Source organism: Cebidichthys violaceus, unplaced genomic scaffold (assembly GCF_023349555.1).
Source record: "Cebidichthys violaceus isolate CVI_PGR_0920_01 unplaced genomic scaffold, fCebVio1.0.p SCAF_20, whole genome shotgun sequence".
NCBI classification, from domain to species: Eukaryota; Metazoa; Chordata; class Actinopteri; order Perciformes; family Stichaeidae; genus Cebidichthys; species Cebidichthys violaceus.
This window is the reverse complement of record NW_027176373.1, coordinates 3,554,174-3,574,099: the sequence shown is the minus strand read 5'-3', so window position 1 is coordinate 3,574,099 and position 19,926 is coordinate 3,554,174. Positions and strand designations below refer to the sequence as shown.

Below are 19,926 nucleotides of genomic sequence, written 5' to 3'. Positions count from 1 at the left end.
CGGCAGGTAAATAACTGGATTAAAGTCTTCTTCAGACTGTTGAGGTCCTAAGATGTGCAGATCTACAGTATATTGGACTTCGTAACATTCTCACTGTGAAATGAGAGGACTGCGCACTTTACAGAGGAGGACGGTGTGAATAAATGTCCAACTAGTTGACAGCGGGGTGCAGCGGCGGGCACGGCGAGACGTTTTTTTTCTGCTGGGAATCAAACAAACCCTCACAGTCGTTTCCCTGCGGCCCCGGAGTCTTCTCCTCGTTATACAAACACCTAAAACCATCGTAATATTCATCAGAGTCCCCCTGCGGTCCGCCGCTCCGCCCCCTGCTGTGGCGCTGCGTGGGGCTCCAGGCTCGCTCCTCGTCCTGGATCTGGGCGCTGTCGAAGATGTAAACGGCGTTGGCCGGCAGGGAGAACTCGAGGCTTTGGAGGTATTCGTCCACCATTTCTTTGCAGTGGATGAAATCGCTGCTGTCAACCTGGAAGAGCAAAGATGTCACAGAGCTGCAGCGTCAAGTCCTCCGAGCTGGACCTGGATTCACAGTCTTTCAGAAGGGATTATTAAATATCATTTCTCAGATGATCACTGTGGTCAACCGTGAAAGCCTTCACTGACATTCAAAAAAAGGGTGTAAGTGCTTTAAGTGCAGGTTTGTGCTTTTAAAAGTTGTACATTTTTGTGTCAAAGTTCACTAAAATATCCATTCCTTCCCTTAGTTTCCTCAGTGTGGTCACAACTAATGATTGACTTTAACCGGATTGATGTGTATCAGATTTTTGCAGACCGGAGCATATTTTGATGACCTGAAAGTGCCAATATGTGCCTTTTCATCCAAAACACCCACCACTGTGAAGAGGAAGAAAAGGAAAAACGGTGCAAGGGGTCTTAAAAAAATAGTGCGGGACATCTGAAAGATAAAAGTCTAACGTATGATTGAATTAACTGGCAGTCAGGAGAGCTTAACTCCTTTATTCAACCCTTCTAGCTTCAATTTATCAAAACACAGTGATACATTATGGATTTACTAATAGTTCTAGGTTGTGCAGTCATTCATCACAAAATGTACTGGATATTATCAATATTTTACAGATAAGAAAATACCCATAATACCCCTGTCAGTGCTCAAACTATGTAACGCATAGTACTGCAATTTCTTGTTTATTAACCAACATATATTTAGATTCCACTCTATTAGTAGAAAGCTAAAATCAGCTCTAGACAAGTAAACATATGTCCCACTCCCTTCACTCAAAGCATAATCACGCAGAATGGTGCACCTCTCTTACCTGTGCTTTCTTCAGCAGGTCGGTGAAGACGGAGAACCAGTCGGCCGTGAGCGCCTCCAGCTCCAAAGTGATGATGGCCAAGGCCAACGTGGAACCCTTGAACTGCCAAAGCTGGTGGCAGGCCATACAGTGCTGCACCTGCCTGGTCCACAACGCCGCCTGGAAGCCCGCGGGCCTCTTCTGATGCTCCGGCCCGGTGGGAAGCGCGCCGGGTTCTGCCGCCGAGTCCCAGCCGACGCCGGAGCCGAGCCCGATGGACGGAATGAGGCGAGGGTGGCCGGAGACGAGCAGGGCGTGGAACTAGACCGGAGACGGGAGGGGAAGCGGAAGGAGACCGAAACGTTAGCGTAATGATGTCATTGTTGTCTCATCGTCCATCCAGCCATCGCTCACCCTTTACCTCTACCACTGCATATCACATATACCAGTGCATTTAACGTCAAACCTTGCATATCTGACAAAAACAGGTCAACGCATCTTTCATTCCTTTGACCCAACCGTCATTCTCATCCACCCGGGTCACTGTCCCTTTGCAGAGTGGGACTCTCTACTCTTCTCCAGTGTTCAGATCTGCATTCAAAGCTACGGTTAGCAAACCTGCAGCTCTGTGCAGGAGGACACTTTGAGCAGATAGAGAATCTCACCATCAGGTTTTTACTAACGAAGACCCACCCGTTTGCCTAAAGGAATCATAGTGACCTTGTTCGTATCGTACGCGCAGTGCTTTTCTGTGTTCCCATGTGTAGGCAGGAACTGTGAATCACAACCTGATAGGGGGCGCCATGTTAGGACGCTTTGAGTTTTAGTCCATTTCTTCATACTCTCAGAAGATAAAACGGAAGAAAATCGCAGAAATATCAACGCGTTCTTCTAATGTTTCTTTGTTACAATCATGTCTTTGTGTTTCCTTCATTCATGGTGTGTTCAGCTGACTCGCTTTAGTTTGTCTCTTACTCTGTAGCAAAAATAAGCCATGGGGGTTTTAAAGAAAAGGGGGATTCACCAGAGGTAGCTTCAGCTATGTGATGCAAAAGTCCAACAGTAATCCCTCGAAGTCTTAAAAGTAAACTTAAAAAAAATAAGTCCTTCCTCCTCAAGTTCTTTCTTCACTCCATTATTGGAAACGGTGGGAATTCAGGGTGATGTAGCAAACAAATCTTTCAGGACTGTCAAATCTAAACAATGTTCCTTGAGTGTCACATAGCTGATTCTGCCTTTACTGAAGCATGAAGGCAAAGACAAAGCATCGCTGTAAATCCTCTTATTTATTCATATCAAAGTGTCATGGTGGAGAGTCTGTGACTAATTAATAATAGATTTTATTGATTGCTGTTTTATAGACAATTAATAACACTTTATTTAGCAAAGGGAACGCAGAGTAATTTCTTCAGGGCAGGGGGGAATGTAATTGTGAGATACAGAATTGTTCAAAAGTATTTATTGGAAAAATATTTATTTGAATAGTATAAAGAGAAAGTCTTTATTTTATTATAGTTTTTATCAATATATTATGTCTCTTTGTTTTTAAAAGTCTTGGATTTTTTGTAATACCTAAAGTGAAGTGCTAGGACAGCAATATACAACAACACGCTGTAAACCTATAATACTAATTATCAGTCAGATCCACATTACAGGAAAGTGACATTTTTTGTTTTGCAGAAGACACTGAATCAGTCCAAAATGTGCCAAACCGCTTTTTAGTAGGGATGCACCGATCCACGTTTTTCACTTCCGATATCGATACAGATATCTGAGGTTTAGTATCGGCCGATACCGATCTGATACCGATCTAATAGAGAAAAACAGTGCTGAATCGATTTAAAAAACGCAGCCGACGCTACGCGCCCCCAGGTTGTCCATCGCTTTTCTCATGTTGCTGGCGTTGTCCCTCAGAATCACGTGGATTTTGCTCAACGGAATTTGCCACTTGTCAAACATTTCCTTCAGGCTAGCTGCTATCGCTTCGCTGGTGTGCGACCCACGAAAGTTTGTTGCATTTAATATTGCACTGTGTGGCACAAAAGTTTCATCCAGCCAGTGTGCTGTTAAACTTAAAAGTGACACAGGGGAAACGTCGGAGCTCCAGATGTCTGTCGTGAAACTTATCGATTTGACATCTTTTATCTCCTTCAATATGTGTTTGCACACTTTACCGTGCAGTTCAGGTAGCGCCGTCTCCGACAAATATTTTCGGCTTACCATGTCGTAGCGTAGTTCCAGGTGGTTAACTAGCAGCCGGAATCCCTTATCCCCGACAACTGAGAGCGGCTGCCCGGTTCCAGATGGCTGATCCTTTAGCTAGCTCCATTTTGAAAACAATCTATGCGGCCAGTTCGCTAGCGCATGACGTTACGCAGAGCACAACGCATATAATTGGACTGAATAGATTTGCCTTTATGGATCGGTCACATTGTCACCGATACCCGATCTAGAATTTTTTCCCTATATCGGGACCGATACAGATATTGATATCGGATCGGTGCATCTCTACTTTTTAGTGACAGTTTATGGTTTGTGGCTTTAAGAAAACGTATCAGTCCTCTCCGAATTAAAATTTTTACAAAGGTAACACGGCTGTTTATTTGTCCTTTGGTCCGGGACGAAGTTAGTGACCCACAGAATGCACAATAAGCAAGTAATCAATCTTCTAAAAATCACACTAAACAGATGTATCAGGAATTATGGTGTCCCTAAAACTAAGGAAGTCGTCCCAATAGAAATCCTTTGAATAGTGTGAATCAATACAGTGTGTGTGAAACTGTTTCTGTCAAGAAAATCACGGGCTGTATTCATAAAGCATCCAACTGCTGGCCTACAACCCGTTTTCCCCTCCTCACTCACAGTTAGATGAAGTTTTGTTTGACATGTTAAGTTCAATGCACTAAACACATTTTGCCAGAATAGTGATATATGACGATATTGAATATCACCCAGTAGTAGTGAACCGTTTCCTTGGCCGTACAGTTGGTGATCTTTAAATCATTACGCGTTGGATGACGTAAAGTGAAACGCCTTGTGAATACAGCCCTGGGCCCAACAGCATGCAGGGACCTAAATGATGTTGTGTGTGTGTGTGTGTTTGTTGACAGTTCAGTCGGTGGTTACTGCCTCAGTCAGTGATTTGTGAGCGTTTAATAATTAAACTACTGTGAACAGATCCAAGCTGTTAAACAATATTGTGCCATAGACACAGCATGGGATTTTTTTTTTTTTAACGACGACGTAAGAAACAGTCAACAATTCACAGCATGTTATAGATCCGCTAACGACCCAAATCGTCTGTGTTTCTGTTCGGTCTCGTGAGGTCTGATAGCATTAATTAAAAAAAGAAAAAGAAGAAAAAAAAAAAAAAAAAAGGATCTTGTATCTCCACAGCCCCTCTGGTTCAGCAGGGTTTGGGTCTCCACCGTAGTGGCTGCAGGAAAGAGTCAGTCAGAAGTGCCTTGGCCTGGTATGCAACACGCCTGTTATTTTGCTAGCAGCTTGCAGTCATAAGTGGAACATATACGACTCTATTCAGATCTCGTGCTGAAATGTGTCTCTGTTGCTTTTTGCCCCCCCCCACACACACACACACACACACACACACACACACACAGGATTTGGCTAATTGGCCTGTGTTACACTGTAACTTTGGTTTGTCCAGTACAGCAGTTGGCTGACTTGGCATTTAAACAATAATGTGACACTAAAGCAGTGATTCTTAGGGTTAGCAGTTATTTAAAGCAAGGCGATTATCAATCTGTTAGACTTGATCTTTAAAACAATGTCTGTTTTATAGCTGAGGTCAGGCAGCATTAGATTATTATGTTAACCAATTTTATTCTGATGCATTGGAAAACCAAATCAAACGTCATCTAATTAGACTATGTTTTTATTACTTGCATTAGAATGAATTGGTGATGATTAAAAAAGGGAAGGACACACTCCAACCATGACTGAATGGAGTTTATAATGATAAAATAATAATGATCGGCACAATGAGTCAAATCAAAGAAAAAAAAAAAAATGCACAATCTCTACTAGGACCAATTCTTTACTGAGAGGGCTGGGGGTTGTGATGATTTGTAAAACACAATCTTGAAGCGAGCATGATGGTGTCATGTGTGCTTTTGTACTGCTGTGTTTATGGGCAAGACCAGGACCTGAACTGACAAAGCATTTTAAAGTCCAGCCAGCTCACTATGAGATGCTCTTGACGGCTCAGGTCCAGCTAAAACCAGGGACGTTTGCCCGTCTATCTGCTAACTTACTATGTGAATGAAGTCGACTGGCGTTGCGATGTACAAGTCCCAGTTCAGCTTGTCCAGAATGATCCTCTCCATGCGAAGAATCTCCGCTGTTGAAAAGTTGCATCCGCTCTGCACAACCAGGTCCTGAACAGAACCTATTACCTGTTTTAAACAGACACCAACAAAGGGAACAAATAAACGTATCGTTTTGAAATAGCATTGATGTGAGTGCTTTTTTATTCATTTATTTGTTTTACAGCTTTTATTGTTGTTATCAGACATGTTTTTTTTGTATCCTTAAGGAATATCCTACCTCATCTTCCTCATTGATTTTGGCAGCCAGGACCAATGAGGTAAAAGCTATGCATTTCAGGTATTTTGGTTGGGCCTATGAAAAGAAAGAGACATCATTTGATTCTTAAGAACCAGAAACAGAGAAGAAATAAAAGCTGCATGTTGTACATTGCTGTTAAAAAGGTCAGAGAGGTTTGGATTTTCGAGTGCAATGTTCCGAGTCAAACTAAATTGAATTACACTTTATACAGTCCAATTTGCAAGTAAAGATACAATTATTCATGATTCGCCGCACAGCTCTTTTCAGGAGGTCAATTTGATGTCAAAATACAGATTCAAAGTGTTCCTTTCATTGAACACAGACGCGAACCATTGGCTTACGGGTAAATTGAAGCAATAAAGAATTCATTATCTAGGGTCTGAACGAGTACATTTTGGATCTTGGACAAATGTTGCTGCGGATAAAAAAAAGGTTGGAAGTCATATGTTGTACCTTGACAGTGGACAGCAGTCGGTTGAGGACACAGACGCCCAGTGCAAAGGTCTCTGGACAGAAATGGAACAGCCGGTTCATCTCTCCAAGCCAAACGATCATTTCTTGGTGTTGGGATGAAGAGATGTCCGCACCCTGAGCGGTCACAGGAGACAACCACTGGTTAATACAAATAAATATTAGAATGTATATGCTTTTTTACATGCAAATACGCATCTGTATTTTGGATTAGTCTATAAACAAGCTGGAAATCCACAGCCAACTCGTCTCACCTGGATGCATCCGTTCTTGAAGACGGGTACCTTCCAGAGGCGACTCTCCCGGACCAGGGCGGCCTCCAGCAGGCCGACCAACCGACGGCTCTCCACTGCTCCTGGGTTCTTCATCGCCTCCACAGCACAGGCCAGGCTGCACCCAGGGCACACACACCTGAGGAAGAGGAGGCAACAGATGAAGAGATTACACTGGAGACAAAACTTACCTTAATCACCTATTAAGATATGCACACAGCCTTCATATACAGTTAGATTCACTCAGAGGTCTGACAATAACAACCTACTCCTTCAGCTGATATAGACGGACGGACGGACGGACACACACACACACACACACACACACACACACACACACACACACACACACACACACACACACACACACACAATACAGTTTTACATTCATTTTCATTTGAAAGCTTTGATGAGGATACAAAGTAGCCTATCACGTCCCGTTTATGGAGAGGTAAATACCAATCAGAGGTAAGACTTAGAAGGATTTTAAAATAAATACGTTGCTGACAGAAACTTGAACAGCTCCTTTAAATTTCAGACGTCTTTCGGCCGACAGTTGGTATAATCCGGTAAACAGACCAGCCGCTCTGCTGAAAGAGCCAAGAATGCAGCAGGAAATCGCTCAGTTTGCTGAACAACATCGCCATTTTTGTTCAGGCTGTGCAGCGCAGTTTTACTGCTAAGCGTTTAAAATGACTGGTGCGTGAGACTTTATTCGAGTCTGCTATGCGTGAAATGCTACACACAGGCTACAGGACCCAGGCGGGACAGTAATGAGCTGCAGCTGCTGCAGCCTCTTGCACAGTTGATGCTGCAGTCAAAAACACTTCTCTCTCTCTCTTTTGTTTCTTTCTTTGCTGAAGCAGTCTTACCTCTTCGATTGCAAATGCGGGATATCCCTTTGACGGCAGGTGCATTTATACGGTTTTTTATTTTTCCACTAGTCCATATTTACCGAAAGCAACACACGAGCAAACAGTAGGCTACTGTTAGAGAATACAATCCCGAAAAAAGCTCGTTTTGGGGTGAATATACGGAAAACAGCCGCATTATACAATTAGAGCAAATCAAATAAAGGACGTTAAAGCGCGAAGTACTTCTAATAACTGTAGCAGGGGCGAAAATAAGCGCAAAACAAAAAAGGCAGGAAGCAACAAAAAAAAAATCAGGGAGGATTGAGGGCAAGCTGTGTTTTGAACGCGCGTGACTCCGCCCCGCCGTGACGTCACTCCGTCTATTAAACAGAAATGTGTTAGTGGGTCAGACATACGGGACCCCTCTCACAAAATGGTCGAGCTTTCACTGGAAATGGAAGATTTCTATAGTGGGTGACTGGAGAGTGTATTTGTTGTTCGGGTGCTGAACTATAACTCTGGGTTCATCCTCCTCTTGTGAATGAATCCTGCTGAGAGCCAGACTGCAGGACTCCAGACTCCAACAGCAGCTCAGCTCTGTCTCTGCTGCAAGATGATTGCTCCTCTCTCATTGTTATGAATTAATTACTTCTACAGGGAATTTGAATCAGGCTATTACCCCCCCCCCCCCCCCTCCTATCATTGCAAAGATATCTGATCTTGAAATAGATCATTTCAGGAATCTAGTTCTTGTTTGACACCTCATTTGTTCAACAGCTGCTTTGAAAGACTTTCATGTTACAGGTCCTGCAGCCTTGTCTGTGGTTGTCTTTGATTTTGACTTTCAGGCTGTTCTCACTGCAGACATTCTGTCTAGTCGTAGTAGGATGGAAAGCACAGGCAATTCTGTAGGAGTAATCTCTCGGGATTAGTGTTTGGTTTGTGGACACAATGCACAGACACTCTGAGAAACAGGAAGGGGGTTGTGGTCAATCGCTATTAATCTGCAGATTAATTTGTGATTAATCGTTCGGTCTATAAAATGTCAGAAAATATGGATAGCCACAAATTCCAAGAGAGAGATTTCTTAGAATGTCTTGTTTTGTTTGAATAACAGTCCAAACCCCAAAGTGGTCAGTTTACTATCATAGAAGACAAAATGACAAAATGCTGGAACCAGCAAATGTTTATTCAATTAATACTCACACCATTAATTGATTATCAAAATTGTTGACGATTAATTTTCTGCCGATCGAGTAACCGATTAATCCACTAATCATTTCAGCTTTGCCCGAAAGAGAGACTAAACAACTGGCCGACCAACCCTGCTATCAAAAGAACCAAAACCAGATGCACCTGAACCACCTACAGGTATGTCTTATTCCAATGCTGTAATAACAGGTTATGATGAATTCATTCTTTTAACGCTTAACTATGGTTGTCAATGTATGTACTTGTACATCGGATAATACATGGGTGGCATTAATGCAGAAATCATGTAGTACAGCATGAAGGAGTTAAAGTAGTTTCTGCAAATGTAAGGCTTTAAGGTGTTCAACAATGTACTTCCACTGAAGTGGGTACCTGGAGTACATGTACACTAGCTTTGTTTATACTTTCTATGTGTTCTCTTTTACTTTCACTCTCTCTCTTTTTTTCTGCCTTAACTAAGAAGAAAAGGAATACTTGACATTGATTTTTTCCAATACAGTCCCGACCTACACCGTTTTTTTTTTTACCTGTTTTTGATGTCACAAATTGAATGCCACTGGTAATTAAAGTTAACCCCCAACTTTCTCCATCATCAAAATAACAACACAAATGCCAGGACTGACATTTCAACACTGGAGAATGTTGCATTCTCAGCATTGCTCAATGACATTTCTTTTTATGTGCAGTAGCTTGCTTTCCTCTTTGCTCCCCAACATCTGTTTGAAGTACACTCGGTTAAAGTAATTCATGGCCAAAAACACTTTTAATTGTGTTCTGTCAGTTTTATTCATTGTTGACTTACTATCTTACTCATTGTTGAAATCTGAATGTATTATTTATGTCCATTATGGGTCATTAAGCTGTGCCAGAGACATGCCTGCTGTTCTAGTTTGTCCCAGATGGAGGTCAGCAGTAGGTAATAGATTGCCTCATGCCACTTTATACTGACTAAGCTTTAAGGATCAGACAGCTTGGTGTACAAACTGCCCGCTGTGCAGAGGTACACACGTTATATCACAAATATTGTTTCTGCCTCTGCGCTGTCAGTAAATGTCAGACCCAACTTTCAGAAGCACCAGAAATTCTCTGTCCAAATATAGAGTCAACAAACTTTACCGAACGCCAACAGACGTTAAAGGGAGGAAAGTTTTTGTTTTCCACTCTGTCGCCTCGAACAGTTGACTGATAAAAAACAAAGTTCACCAGTGTGTCTGAGCCGAGGTCACGACTGGAATGCAGATAAAGAGAGACGGTCACAGCGTGCAGCATATCTGCATGTTGACAGAGTATAACAAGTGGGAACACAGTGGTTGCGTCCTGAATCGAGTCAGGTTGTGTTTTGACTTTTACATCTTGTTTGCTCTGGGCTCTGAGTGCTTGAGAATACAAGTCAGATTTTTATTTTCATACCAAGAGGTTATTCTCACATATTCTGAGGCTTGAACGCACACATACAGTAAGTCTGTCCTTCTTCTTATCCCCCTGTCCTCAACTGCTAATGCTGATCGGACGTTTTACGTGTTTGCACAGTTATGTGTGTGTGTTTACATTCCATCACTCTCAGGCGCAGAAAACTGTTGATATTCGTGGTTATGAGTGTTTTGCCACTCCCGCTTGGTACACAGAAGCAACATAAGCATCTGTCAGGTGGTTTTCACGTTAGTTCTGTATAAGACGGAAATACTTGTAATTCCCAGAACACACTAATGTCATTATACAGCGCTTAGAGGAAAAAAACAAAACATTTACCAATATGTTATTTTGTTTTTGTGTTTCAAGTTAAGAAACTTTTTTCAAGCTAACAAACGTACCTGTCAAAAACAGGATAAGGCTGACGATATTCTATCTTCTTCTTGTTGTCAACAAATCCCATAAACAGACCAGTCTACTCAATACTTTCCTACTCAAGCCCATTTGTTTACACTGAAGAGGTACATTTTTAAAACAAGTCCAACTTTTGATGATGGATTTGTTGACAATAAGAAAAACTGACTTGTACATTCTGCACATCTGTCTTAAGTGTTTAACAGTTCAAAGGTGCCAAATTCAAAACTCGCATAGAGTCCCTTTAACGTCTTGTGTTTCCGTAAAACCATAAATAATTCAAATCAGAATCAAAACTGGTCTGGTGACAGAGCTAACCAATCCTACATTGTATAATTCACAATTAACAATAATACAATATGATTAAATATTTGATAAAATACATTTAATAAAAATATCTGGACCTTGATTTTAGCTTTTGATTTAATTTTGGTCCAATTTTAAGTTTGTTAATTAATCTTGTTTGGTATTTATCAAGTTAAAATTATCAAATACCTGCTGGACACATCTTCAAATTGCTTAAATTGATCTTTTTCTTACTTTAAAATGAATACTTGTGGGGCTTTTCTTGGCTCCTTGTTTGATAAAGTAAGACAATTTAGCCCCTGGTAACACGTGATTCAAACGTTGACATTATTTCAAATTATTTTATTTTCAACATTTAACATATAAATGATTGATTAACTAAATATTGGAAATAAATGAAGTTGGTTGAACATGAATCAATTGTCAGTTGAAGCCATAATTATATATATATATATATATATATATATATATATATATATATATATATATAATATGGTATACATGTCTGTTGCCTCGCAGGAAAAGCAGCAAACAAAGAGACAACATCTCTTCCAAAGAGACAACATGCTGCATATATATTGCGTTTAGCACATATTGTCTTATTGAAATGGTAATAATAAAAATCCAGACAGAAAATCTACATGTGAATTTTAAAAGATGAATCATTAAGCATGAACAATATATTATATATAATCATATATATATATATAGTGCGACAGTAGCCTATATTCACAAGGGAGCCAAGCCGGACTGCTTGTACAAGACATGAAAACACTCACAGAGCCTCGGGGGAACACTGCCTTCAGCTTCTTGGATCCTAAGTATGAAACAGAGAAGGAGACTTTACATGTTTAGTTTGTTATCTCAGTGACGGTTTGAACACAGTCTGCTCTGATCAGTTTAACAAGAACTTACAATGTGTCTGCAGACCCCCTGTGCTTCCTCTCTACCCCTTTAGCCAAAGAATGCTCAGCACCACACCGTAAATCAATGTCAACCCTGAACCAACTTTGTCCTGTCAGGAAAGCTTAGTGCACTTGGCTGAGCACATTATGTTCCGTAAGTCACATCTGATCTCTGACTTTGATCACTGCCTGTCGAACCAAAGTGAAATGTTTTTTCTTTTCTTTTTATCTTATGAGGCCCATCTCGAGCGCTGTCGTCTCTGCATTGGCTTAACTAAACGTGCGTACAGATTTTCAGGAATTCACTGTTTGAACATAATGTACAGATAGCTGTAGATAACAGAGAAGAAGAAATGTTCACACCATGTTCTTGGATCACAATCTTCAGATTAAAATGCTGTCGGATGTGCTCTTAGAACATGGTACAGTATGTCCCATTGTCAGTGGACCAAATCTATTAAAAAGAAATCTGATAAATTTTGTATTTTCAGCCGTGTATAGGTCTGTCCACCACTTTGGTCCGGACAGAACAATTGGATGGTTTGCCATGAAATTTCTCCAGATATTCATGATCTCCAGAGGATTATGAACATGGATGGATTACCATGACATTTTGGTACACACATTCATGTCCCCCTGGATGAATCGTATTAACTTTAGTGATCCATTTAGTGGTCCAATATTTTGATTTATGATCACATGAGACATCAGCCTCAGGTGTACATTCTGTGTGTTCCTATACCCATACTACCATACTATTTAGATTAAGTATGTCCCAATACATAGTATTTAAAATGCAAAAATACATTTAATATTCCAAAAATACCAGGATGTCCTACTGCATCTGGTTGCATTCTGCAGTATGCAAGCCAGCATGCTTTTCTGGCTATTGTGACCCATAATCCTCTGCTCAGCAAATGTATGAGCAGGAGGACCAAAGCTCAAGGTGCCATGTTATCAAGGAGATATAAAAGGGAAGATGTCACGCTTCATTTCATTGGGATACAACACATGCACAGTAAAATCTTGCCCGGAAGGTGCAAACTTAGAAAAGTTCTGTCAGGCGGAGTGCAACCAAAGAGCATCCCTTTATTTCTAGTGCCGTCTGCAGTAACCCTCCATCCTCGCAGCTCCTGTTACACTGCACATGTGCCACACCGCACAGCTCAACACTGTGTCCCAGCCTTCATTCAATAGCCTTGAATGTTATGAGGAAGTAGTATGTCACAATTGAATGCATACTGCATGCAACAGTAGGATACACACTGTGTAAGGGCAGATGCAATGCATGCAAGTATGCAATTTGGAACGCAGGGATTATGTTTACTGCAAATCAGCAAATGTTAGCATGCTAACATGCTTAACTAAGATGGTGAACACACAATAAACATTACACCTGCTAAACATTAGCGTGTCAGCATTGTCATTGTGAGCATGTTAGCAGGCTTAATTTAGCATTTAGCTAAAAGCCCTGTTGTGTCTAAATGTACAGCCTTATAGATCCACTAGCATGTAGACTCCAGTTTCAGGCATGCAGGCAGATTATTAGTCATGGTGATTTCCTGTCTCCACTGTCACCATACTCTATAATCGTGCTAAAAGGACAAAGGACAAAGCTCTGAAAAGTCATCTTTTGTGCCTGGTACACATGTCCCCTGCACATTACAATCTCATCTGGAATAAACTTATGCAAACATCATTTTCTAAAACATTTAATTGCATGTATAAGGGCAGTGCTCCCCCCTTCTGTAACGTCTGTAAAATGAATGTTTCTGAAGGAAGTTGTACTTTTATCTGTTGTATTTTGCAGCGATTTACAGGCTCATTCCAAGTCCGGGGTAATTTATCCCTTGTTCACTTGCTTTGTCAAAATGAGTATGTCATCAGACAAAATCAATTAGGTTTGCAACTAACGATTATGTTAACGTATAACTCTGATGACATTTGCTAAATCAAATTCAATCAATTGATCATCTAGTACATAAAATGTCAGAAAAATGTCCTTTAGCCCACGGTGACCATGTCAAGTTGCTCATTTTGAGTCCAAAAAGCAAAGAAAAGTCAAATATTTCACACATTTGATAAGCATGTCGTGAACATATTTGGCATTTTAAATGTTTTTTTGATTACTGGATGATTACAATTTGATTTAGTTGGTTCATCAACCGATGATTCATTATTTCAACACTAAAATCAAATACACTGCCAAAACTTAACAAACGGCAGCCTTACACTGCCGATGTCTGTGACTTCTATTGCAACAAGACAGATTAATATTTTACATATTTAGCCTTCCTGCTCAGCTATAAGCATCCTCTGTACAAATACAGTAAAACCATTTAAGCAGATTAGCAGATGTTTCCCAGCCGACACACCTGACTGTGTATTCTGCACTTATCCATCGACCCCTCTTAGTGCAGATACAGGAGGAGCGACAGGAAGTTGGGCATCAAAAGGCTTCTGGAATCATTAGAGCCGGATAGTCTTACTTACTTACTTCCTGCCAGCTGACATGATGGTAAACATTAATATGTTGAAAGATTGTTTGATCTACCCTGCTACCACTGGAGGGAGACAGAGGCCAGATCATAGACGTTAAGACAGGTGCTGACCATTCACTAGCTTCCCTTAACCCCTGTCATGTTTTGCTCTTCCTTTTATTCGTCTTCCCTGTGATATGAAGTCGTGAACTATCCACCCATTGCTGGTCATAAAAAAAAAAAGAATTCCATCTTTTCTTTTCTCTTCCTGTGAAGCACCCCACTGTGGTGGACTCTCAGATGTCAGATCTCACCCCTGACCGCCGTATAAAGCTTGAGTGGAGAATTTCCACAGGGGGGAGACTTCATATCGATAGGGTTAGAGAAGAAAGGAAGAAGTGGGAGCAGAAGAGAGCTGCCCGTAGCTTGACCATCATCTCAATGTGTGTCTGAATAATACAAAAACCCGGTGTTCCTGTTCCCCCGCCTTCATGTCATTATTAAAGGTTGTACGCAGAAGGTGGAAAACATCGAGATAATAACGTTGAGGCCGGCTCAATCAATTTCATGGTCCGTTTAATGGAAAAGTGGCAGGTTGTCCTATTACTTTGTACTGTCGGTGTGTCTGATGCGGCATAATGGATGGAGATAAAAACAGACGGAGGTTACATCACCAATCCTCATGTCTTATTAAATCCAAGGACTTAAAACAAATTTGAATCTCAGCATAAAATAAGCAAGTCATTGGAGGGGATTTCTGCTCTTTCTCTGATGATCGTTGTTTTTTATCACTGCTCACAAGAAAACGAAATAAAAGAGCGAAAATAACACATTTTTCAATTATATAAAATCAGAAATGGTACAGGTGCTTCCATTGTAGATATGCTGGTTTATCTATTTGGATTTTTCTTCATTTCAGCAAAAATACAAAATGTCATGCAAAATATCTTGAGTGATCATTGGAGATAGTGGTTCCCTTGCTGTAAACACTTAAAACCAAACTCCTAAATCATCCTTACACAACAAAACCAATTACAATACGGTTGACAGTAGTTTCATGTTAAACTACTTATTCACTGTAGCGTGAGATCTCTGCATGACCTTGCATATATTTGCCGGTCTTCACTCTTATTCCCTCTCATGAGCGCTCATCTTCTGCCTCTTCTACGAGTGGAGCGAATGTCACATTTTCTTTTCTGGGAGGAAAATATTGGATAGGTGACACTTTACGAAATATACTGTGACAGAGTGCAGTTTGCTCTGGTATCGACTGGGTTCTGGTTATCTTTTGGCAACAGGCAGAGAAGCGCCAAGCGTGATGCTGTGGTTGTCTTTCTTATCAATAGGGGGCAGTATGGTTACACAGGAGCTGTGCTGCTCTCAATATCCTCTGCACAAGCGCTCTGTTGAGTACAAGGAGAGGAAAATATTATATAATAAAATCATCTTGGAAGCAGAGCAGCGGTCGCCTAGGAATTTCTGAGAACTTAATGTCTTTCTGAGTTTGAGTTCCCTGATTCTTGTGTCGCCTTTTGCCTTTCTAGCTCCTGCGTAAACCGTCTCGATACTGCAAAAACCTTTTCATTTTAGTGTGGATATTGAGTTTAGTTTGTGCTGTCTCTCTCTTGGTACTTGATATAGTAATTGGAGTAAAGCTCTTGGATGTTTACCTTTTCGATTTCGATTGTAACCTTGTTCAAAATACTCCCCGAGTGCATCAAGCATACTTCTTCCTTGCCTTAGATTTAAGAGTCAATATTTTGTTCTGTGAAAGTAGTTTATTTTGGTTCAGTTTTCTGTCTGATCACTTAAACTCATATTTTATAATTCTATTGTAAAATCAACAAATATTTGGTTCCTTTTTGTAAGGTACCTCCTAACTTTAAAATTAAATTCTAATCGGCATTATCATGCAAGTGCTTAAGATGGAATAAGCAAATTTCCATTTAAATCACTTCTCCGTTGTATTGCACCTTGGGTGAAGAATTAAATTTAGGCCTAATCAGTATTGAGTGTGGGTTTACTTCGGGCATTAAACAAATTAAGATTTATGGCACCAGATTGCTTGGCTGAAACCACCCAGAGTATAATAATCATTATTGCACAGCTAATTGTCCACCATTGTACATATCATTATGGTGGTAATACCTGCGAGGGGATTCTTTACTATTATCCTGAGTTCACTGGAGATTATAGAGCAAAGTCTTCCCACTATTGGAATTATTAGCAGTTTTACAATCCACACTGAACAATGGCATGATGTGGTCAAAATGACCTGTTCATATATGAAAGCTGCATTGTTGAGTTGCTGCATAATTTCCCTTTGTGAAATCAGCAGTATCTCCGTGTTGAAATATCAAAGTAATTTCACCAAGGTGAAGGAGGAGTTGCCGCTGCTTATTTTTCATGCCGCACCATAACCCTCTCCAACTGTTCCTCATCTGCTCGCGTTGCCTCGTCGTTTTTTACGAGGAGTCGTCTGCACTCATTAATAGCCCTGACATATGGTTTCTTGATTGACTTCAGAGTTTTTGGAGCTGTTTATGGAAGAAGAATTTCCGAACTTTTTAGCCTTGGCAATGTCCGGGTCGTCGGTCTGTCCACCACTTTGGTCTTGACTGAAATATTTCAACAACTATGGAATGGATTGCCATGCAATTTTGTACAAACATTCATGGTTTACCAGAGTCTTGTTTCTAAATTGCAAACTGCTCATTGTGTCTTACTTTAGTGTATATAGTTTAGAACAGCAGAGTCGTCCTATTGAAAGTCTTTTGGCTTGTAACCCCTGAGAACAAAGCAGTGTTTACTTGTGACTCCTTCTCACATGTCATTGCTTTTGTTGTGATCAGTTGAACCATTTTTTCCCACTTCAGATTGTTTTATTTGAAGGAGTTTTAGAGGCCTGAAAATGTGAAAGTATCCAGCGTTTAGCAAGAAAGAAAGCAAGGCTTTTGAGAGAAGCACTTCGATTGTGTTGTGACCATTCCAATTCATCATTGGACCTCTTGAGTAGCCTTGACCTACAGTTTGAGAAAACACTGGTTTAGAGAAATGAATTTCTTCTGCTGGGGCCACATATACATTCATTACATTGTAAAGTGCTCCCACCAAAGATACATGATGTGCTATTCTGTGAACATTTTACTCTCTGTGGGTGTTTTTGAAGGAATATTTACTTCACAAACAACACAATGCACAAATATCCTCTAACATGCATTTTAAAGAATACATTGAACAGCATCTAAAGGCCTTGTTGCTACATCTTATAACCATGACAACCTGTTGGTCATGTCATTACTTCTTGGAAAAAAAGTCACCTGGGGGAGGTTGCATCACAGAGCGGCCATTGCGTAGGTGGAGGGATATAGGAGGCGGAGGAGGAGGAACAAGACAAACCAACCATCACAGTTCCGAGGAAGCAAAACACATGAAAGACACAGAATGAAAATTACAGGGGAATTCAGGCTTTTCTCCTCAGAGGCATTAAGCAGTGAGAGACATATGAACGGCTGGTTTGTTAGACTCACTTTATAATGAGACTTTGGGCTGCCACCATCATCTCTCATCTCTGTGGAAAGGAGAGCACCAGTCCTCATCAGAGCAACCTGCCTGGAAGGTGCTCGTTAATGAAGTTATACACACACACACACACACACACACACACACACACACACACACACACACACACACACACACACACACACACTAATACTTGCATCTAAACTCATGAGCCCTTTCTACTTTATTTACTCCAACAGCTCAAATAATTGTTTTTCATCCCGTTTTTAAATGAGGACAGGTTTTTAAGCTGTGAGATAACGCCTCGCCCAACGATCTGAGCATGATGACACACACACACACACACACACACACACACACACACACACACACACACACACACACTGTGTGTGTGTCAAAATGTCAAAATGAAGGCTCAACATTTAATTATCATGTTGAAGTCAGTTTTAAGGATGCTATTATCCATTTCAGTCTCTTCACCGTGTTCAAATTCTCTAAAAAAGATAGTGTAATTAGTGCAAACCCCGACCATGTTTTATTATTTTAAATTTTCAATTATAGAAACACAGCATTGTTATTCACTGAATAGGGTTATTTCCAGGCTGGTTGGTATTGGTGCACAGGCCAGCCTCCACCTCCAACCTTTGTCTACCTTTTTGTAAAACAATCATTAATAGTATCATGTGGTTACATATTGTTATTCGCCGCTCTGGGGATCAGCTGGTGCTGATAGACTTTATATCAGCCATCCTTTCTCTTGATTTAGGAGTTTAAGTAAACTATTTGCATTTTTGCTTTCTTGTTTCTTGTTAATTACACTTTTTATAGAAGCATTAGATAAACAATCTCATGTGGGTGTCATGATCTGACTTTGCTGGGAGGTGTGTCTTCTAAGTTTCAGGCTGGGTAGGCAGGTTTCCGTGGAGACCAGGGCGGAGTCTGGCTGCTGCCTGCTGTCACACCTGTTCTTCATTCACCATCAAGAACCCTACTTAAAGAGCAGCAGGAGCACCAGTCTTCGCTAGATCGTTTTACCATTCCCGTGGTAATCAGGCCAGCTCCTGTCCCTCGAGTTTTCTTTGACCAAAGAAATTGTTGTTGTGTCTTTAACCTGTCTCCTCGTTCCAGCCTCGTTCCAGTCTGATTCCCTGGCTTCCGGTTGCATCTCTCCCACGTCTCAGCATTACCTGGATCTGCCTCACCACCTGCCTGCTCACCCGCTGCCACACTGGAAAACACCCTCCAGCCAGTCAGTCTCTGCCTCACCCTCCAATTGTGTTTTCACCAGCTCACAGTAAGACAGTCTCAGTTTCCCCTCTCTGGAACATTCCCCTACTTGGACGCCCACACTAACCCATCTCTCCATATCCAGTTGCACCTGTCGTTCGGACCCCTGCGTTCTCCTGGTTTCCCCAACGTTTCTCTGGCTCATGATCCAGCATTCCTATCTCGTTCCACTTCTCTAAAAGAAAAAAAATAAATCTTTTTCATACTATTGAATCCAGCATTTGAGTCCACCTCTGTTCGGCTTACACCCCGTGACAGTGGGCATATAAATAGCACAACATTTCTGTCATTTCCGCGTGTCATTATTATGCATTTTAGGCTTTTCGCACATTATTTTCCTCAGCCTGTTACTGTGAAACTGTTGCAGTTATGTTTAGGCGGTAAAACTACGGTGACGTCAGCAGTTAGGTTTAGGAAACACGTCATGGTTGGGCTTTAAATGAGTATGTAGACTAAGTAAAATATTTTAAGAAACAACATCAAGGAAAACGCATCAGAAACGTCACTTACTTCGTAACGTAACTTAAAAAAACCTAACAACACTTTGGGACACTGGTCTTCTGGTTGCAAACGCCTCCCAAAAAAACAGTACTTTATATTCCAGCATTAATTTAAAACACTGTCAGAATTAAAAGAACAGAATATTAGAAGCATTTATAATGTCGATATCCTCGTACATTTTCTCATGCCTGTCAGTATAACTGCTAATAGAATATTGTACCTTGACATTTTACATTTTTCCTTGCTTATTTTAAGACCAAGCGCCTCATGTTCGGAGTAATACTGTTATTAGCATTCCTCAATAAAGCCAAGGGACCCTGTGAGATACAACCTTGGTTTGGACCTGTGGGCTGAAAAGACAAGTATGTTCCCATTGCTAAATACATGCTCATGCACACACACGTACACTTTTGATGTGATACAATGTTGGCCAGTGC

At 40.9% G+C, this 19,926-nt stretch overlaps 2 protein-coding genes and 1 long non-coding RNA gene across 5 annotated transcripts in view; 2 read left to right on the top strand and 1 right to left on the bottom strand.

Annotated features, from left to right (window-relative positions):
- The window catches only part of septin8a (septin 8a), a 34,926-nt gene extending 29,186 nt beyond the window's left edge, over positions 1 to 5,740 (top strand). Inside the window, exon 10 of one of the 2 annotated variants that reach the window (XM_068715700.1) lies at positions 1,308 to 5,740. In XM_068715700.1, coding sequence (XP_068571801.1) covers positions 1,308 to 1,473 — 166 coding nt within the window. In that variant the 3' untranslated portion in view covers positions 1,474 to 5,740. Of the gene's footprint in view, positions 1 to 1,304 lie in introns of both variants that reach the window. The other variant, XM_068715699.1, reaches the window with a different exon arrangement.
- On the bottom strand, positions 5,308 to 7,794 carry ccni2 (cyclin I family, member 2). The gene is made up of 5 exons (XM_068715702.1): positions 7,471 to 7,794; positions 6,581 to 6,737; positions 6,309 to 6,443; positions 5,835 to 5,909; positions 5,308 to 5,683 (listed from the first exon to the last, which is right to left on the bottom strand). Exons 2-5 carry the CDS (start codon positions 6,692 to 6,694, stop codon positions 5,534 to 5,536), a joined length of 474 nt encoding a protein of 157 aa, XP_068571803.1. The 5' UTR covers positions 6,695 to 6,737; positions 7,471 to 7,794; the 3' UTR covers positions 5,308 to 5,533.
- LOC137876272 (uncharacterized) lies at positions 6,598 to 19,167 on the top strand. 2 transcript variants are annotated; one of them, XR_011103438.1, is made up of 4 exons: positions 6,598 to 7,066; positions 8,738 to 8,823; positions 18,841 to 18,995; positions 19,074 to 19,167. It is a non-coding gene; the product is annotated as an uncharacterized lncRNA (long non-coding RNA). The 2 variants fall into 2 exon arrangements; XR_011103437.1 differs by having other exon boundaries at positions 18,830 to 18,995.
- Positions 19,168 to 19,926: the final 759 nt, after the last annotated feature.

What these genes read in the sequence shown, in the direction of transcription:
- ccni2 (XM_068715702.1), bottom strand. Translation starts at nt 6,694, where the DNA reads ATGAAGAACCCAGGAGCAGTGGAGAGCCGTCGGTTGGTCGGCCTGCTG. An exon ending in TCAAGAACGGATGCATCCAG is followed by an intron (nt 6,444 to 6,580) that starts GTGAGACGAGTT and finishes GTGACCGCTCAG; the next exon opens with GGTGCGGACATCTCTTCATC. An exon ending in GACTGCTGTCCACTGTCAAG is followed by an intron (nt 5,910 to 6,308) that starts GTACAACATATG and finishes TTCTTTTCATAG; the next exon opens with GCCCAACCAAAATACCTGAA.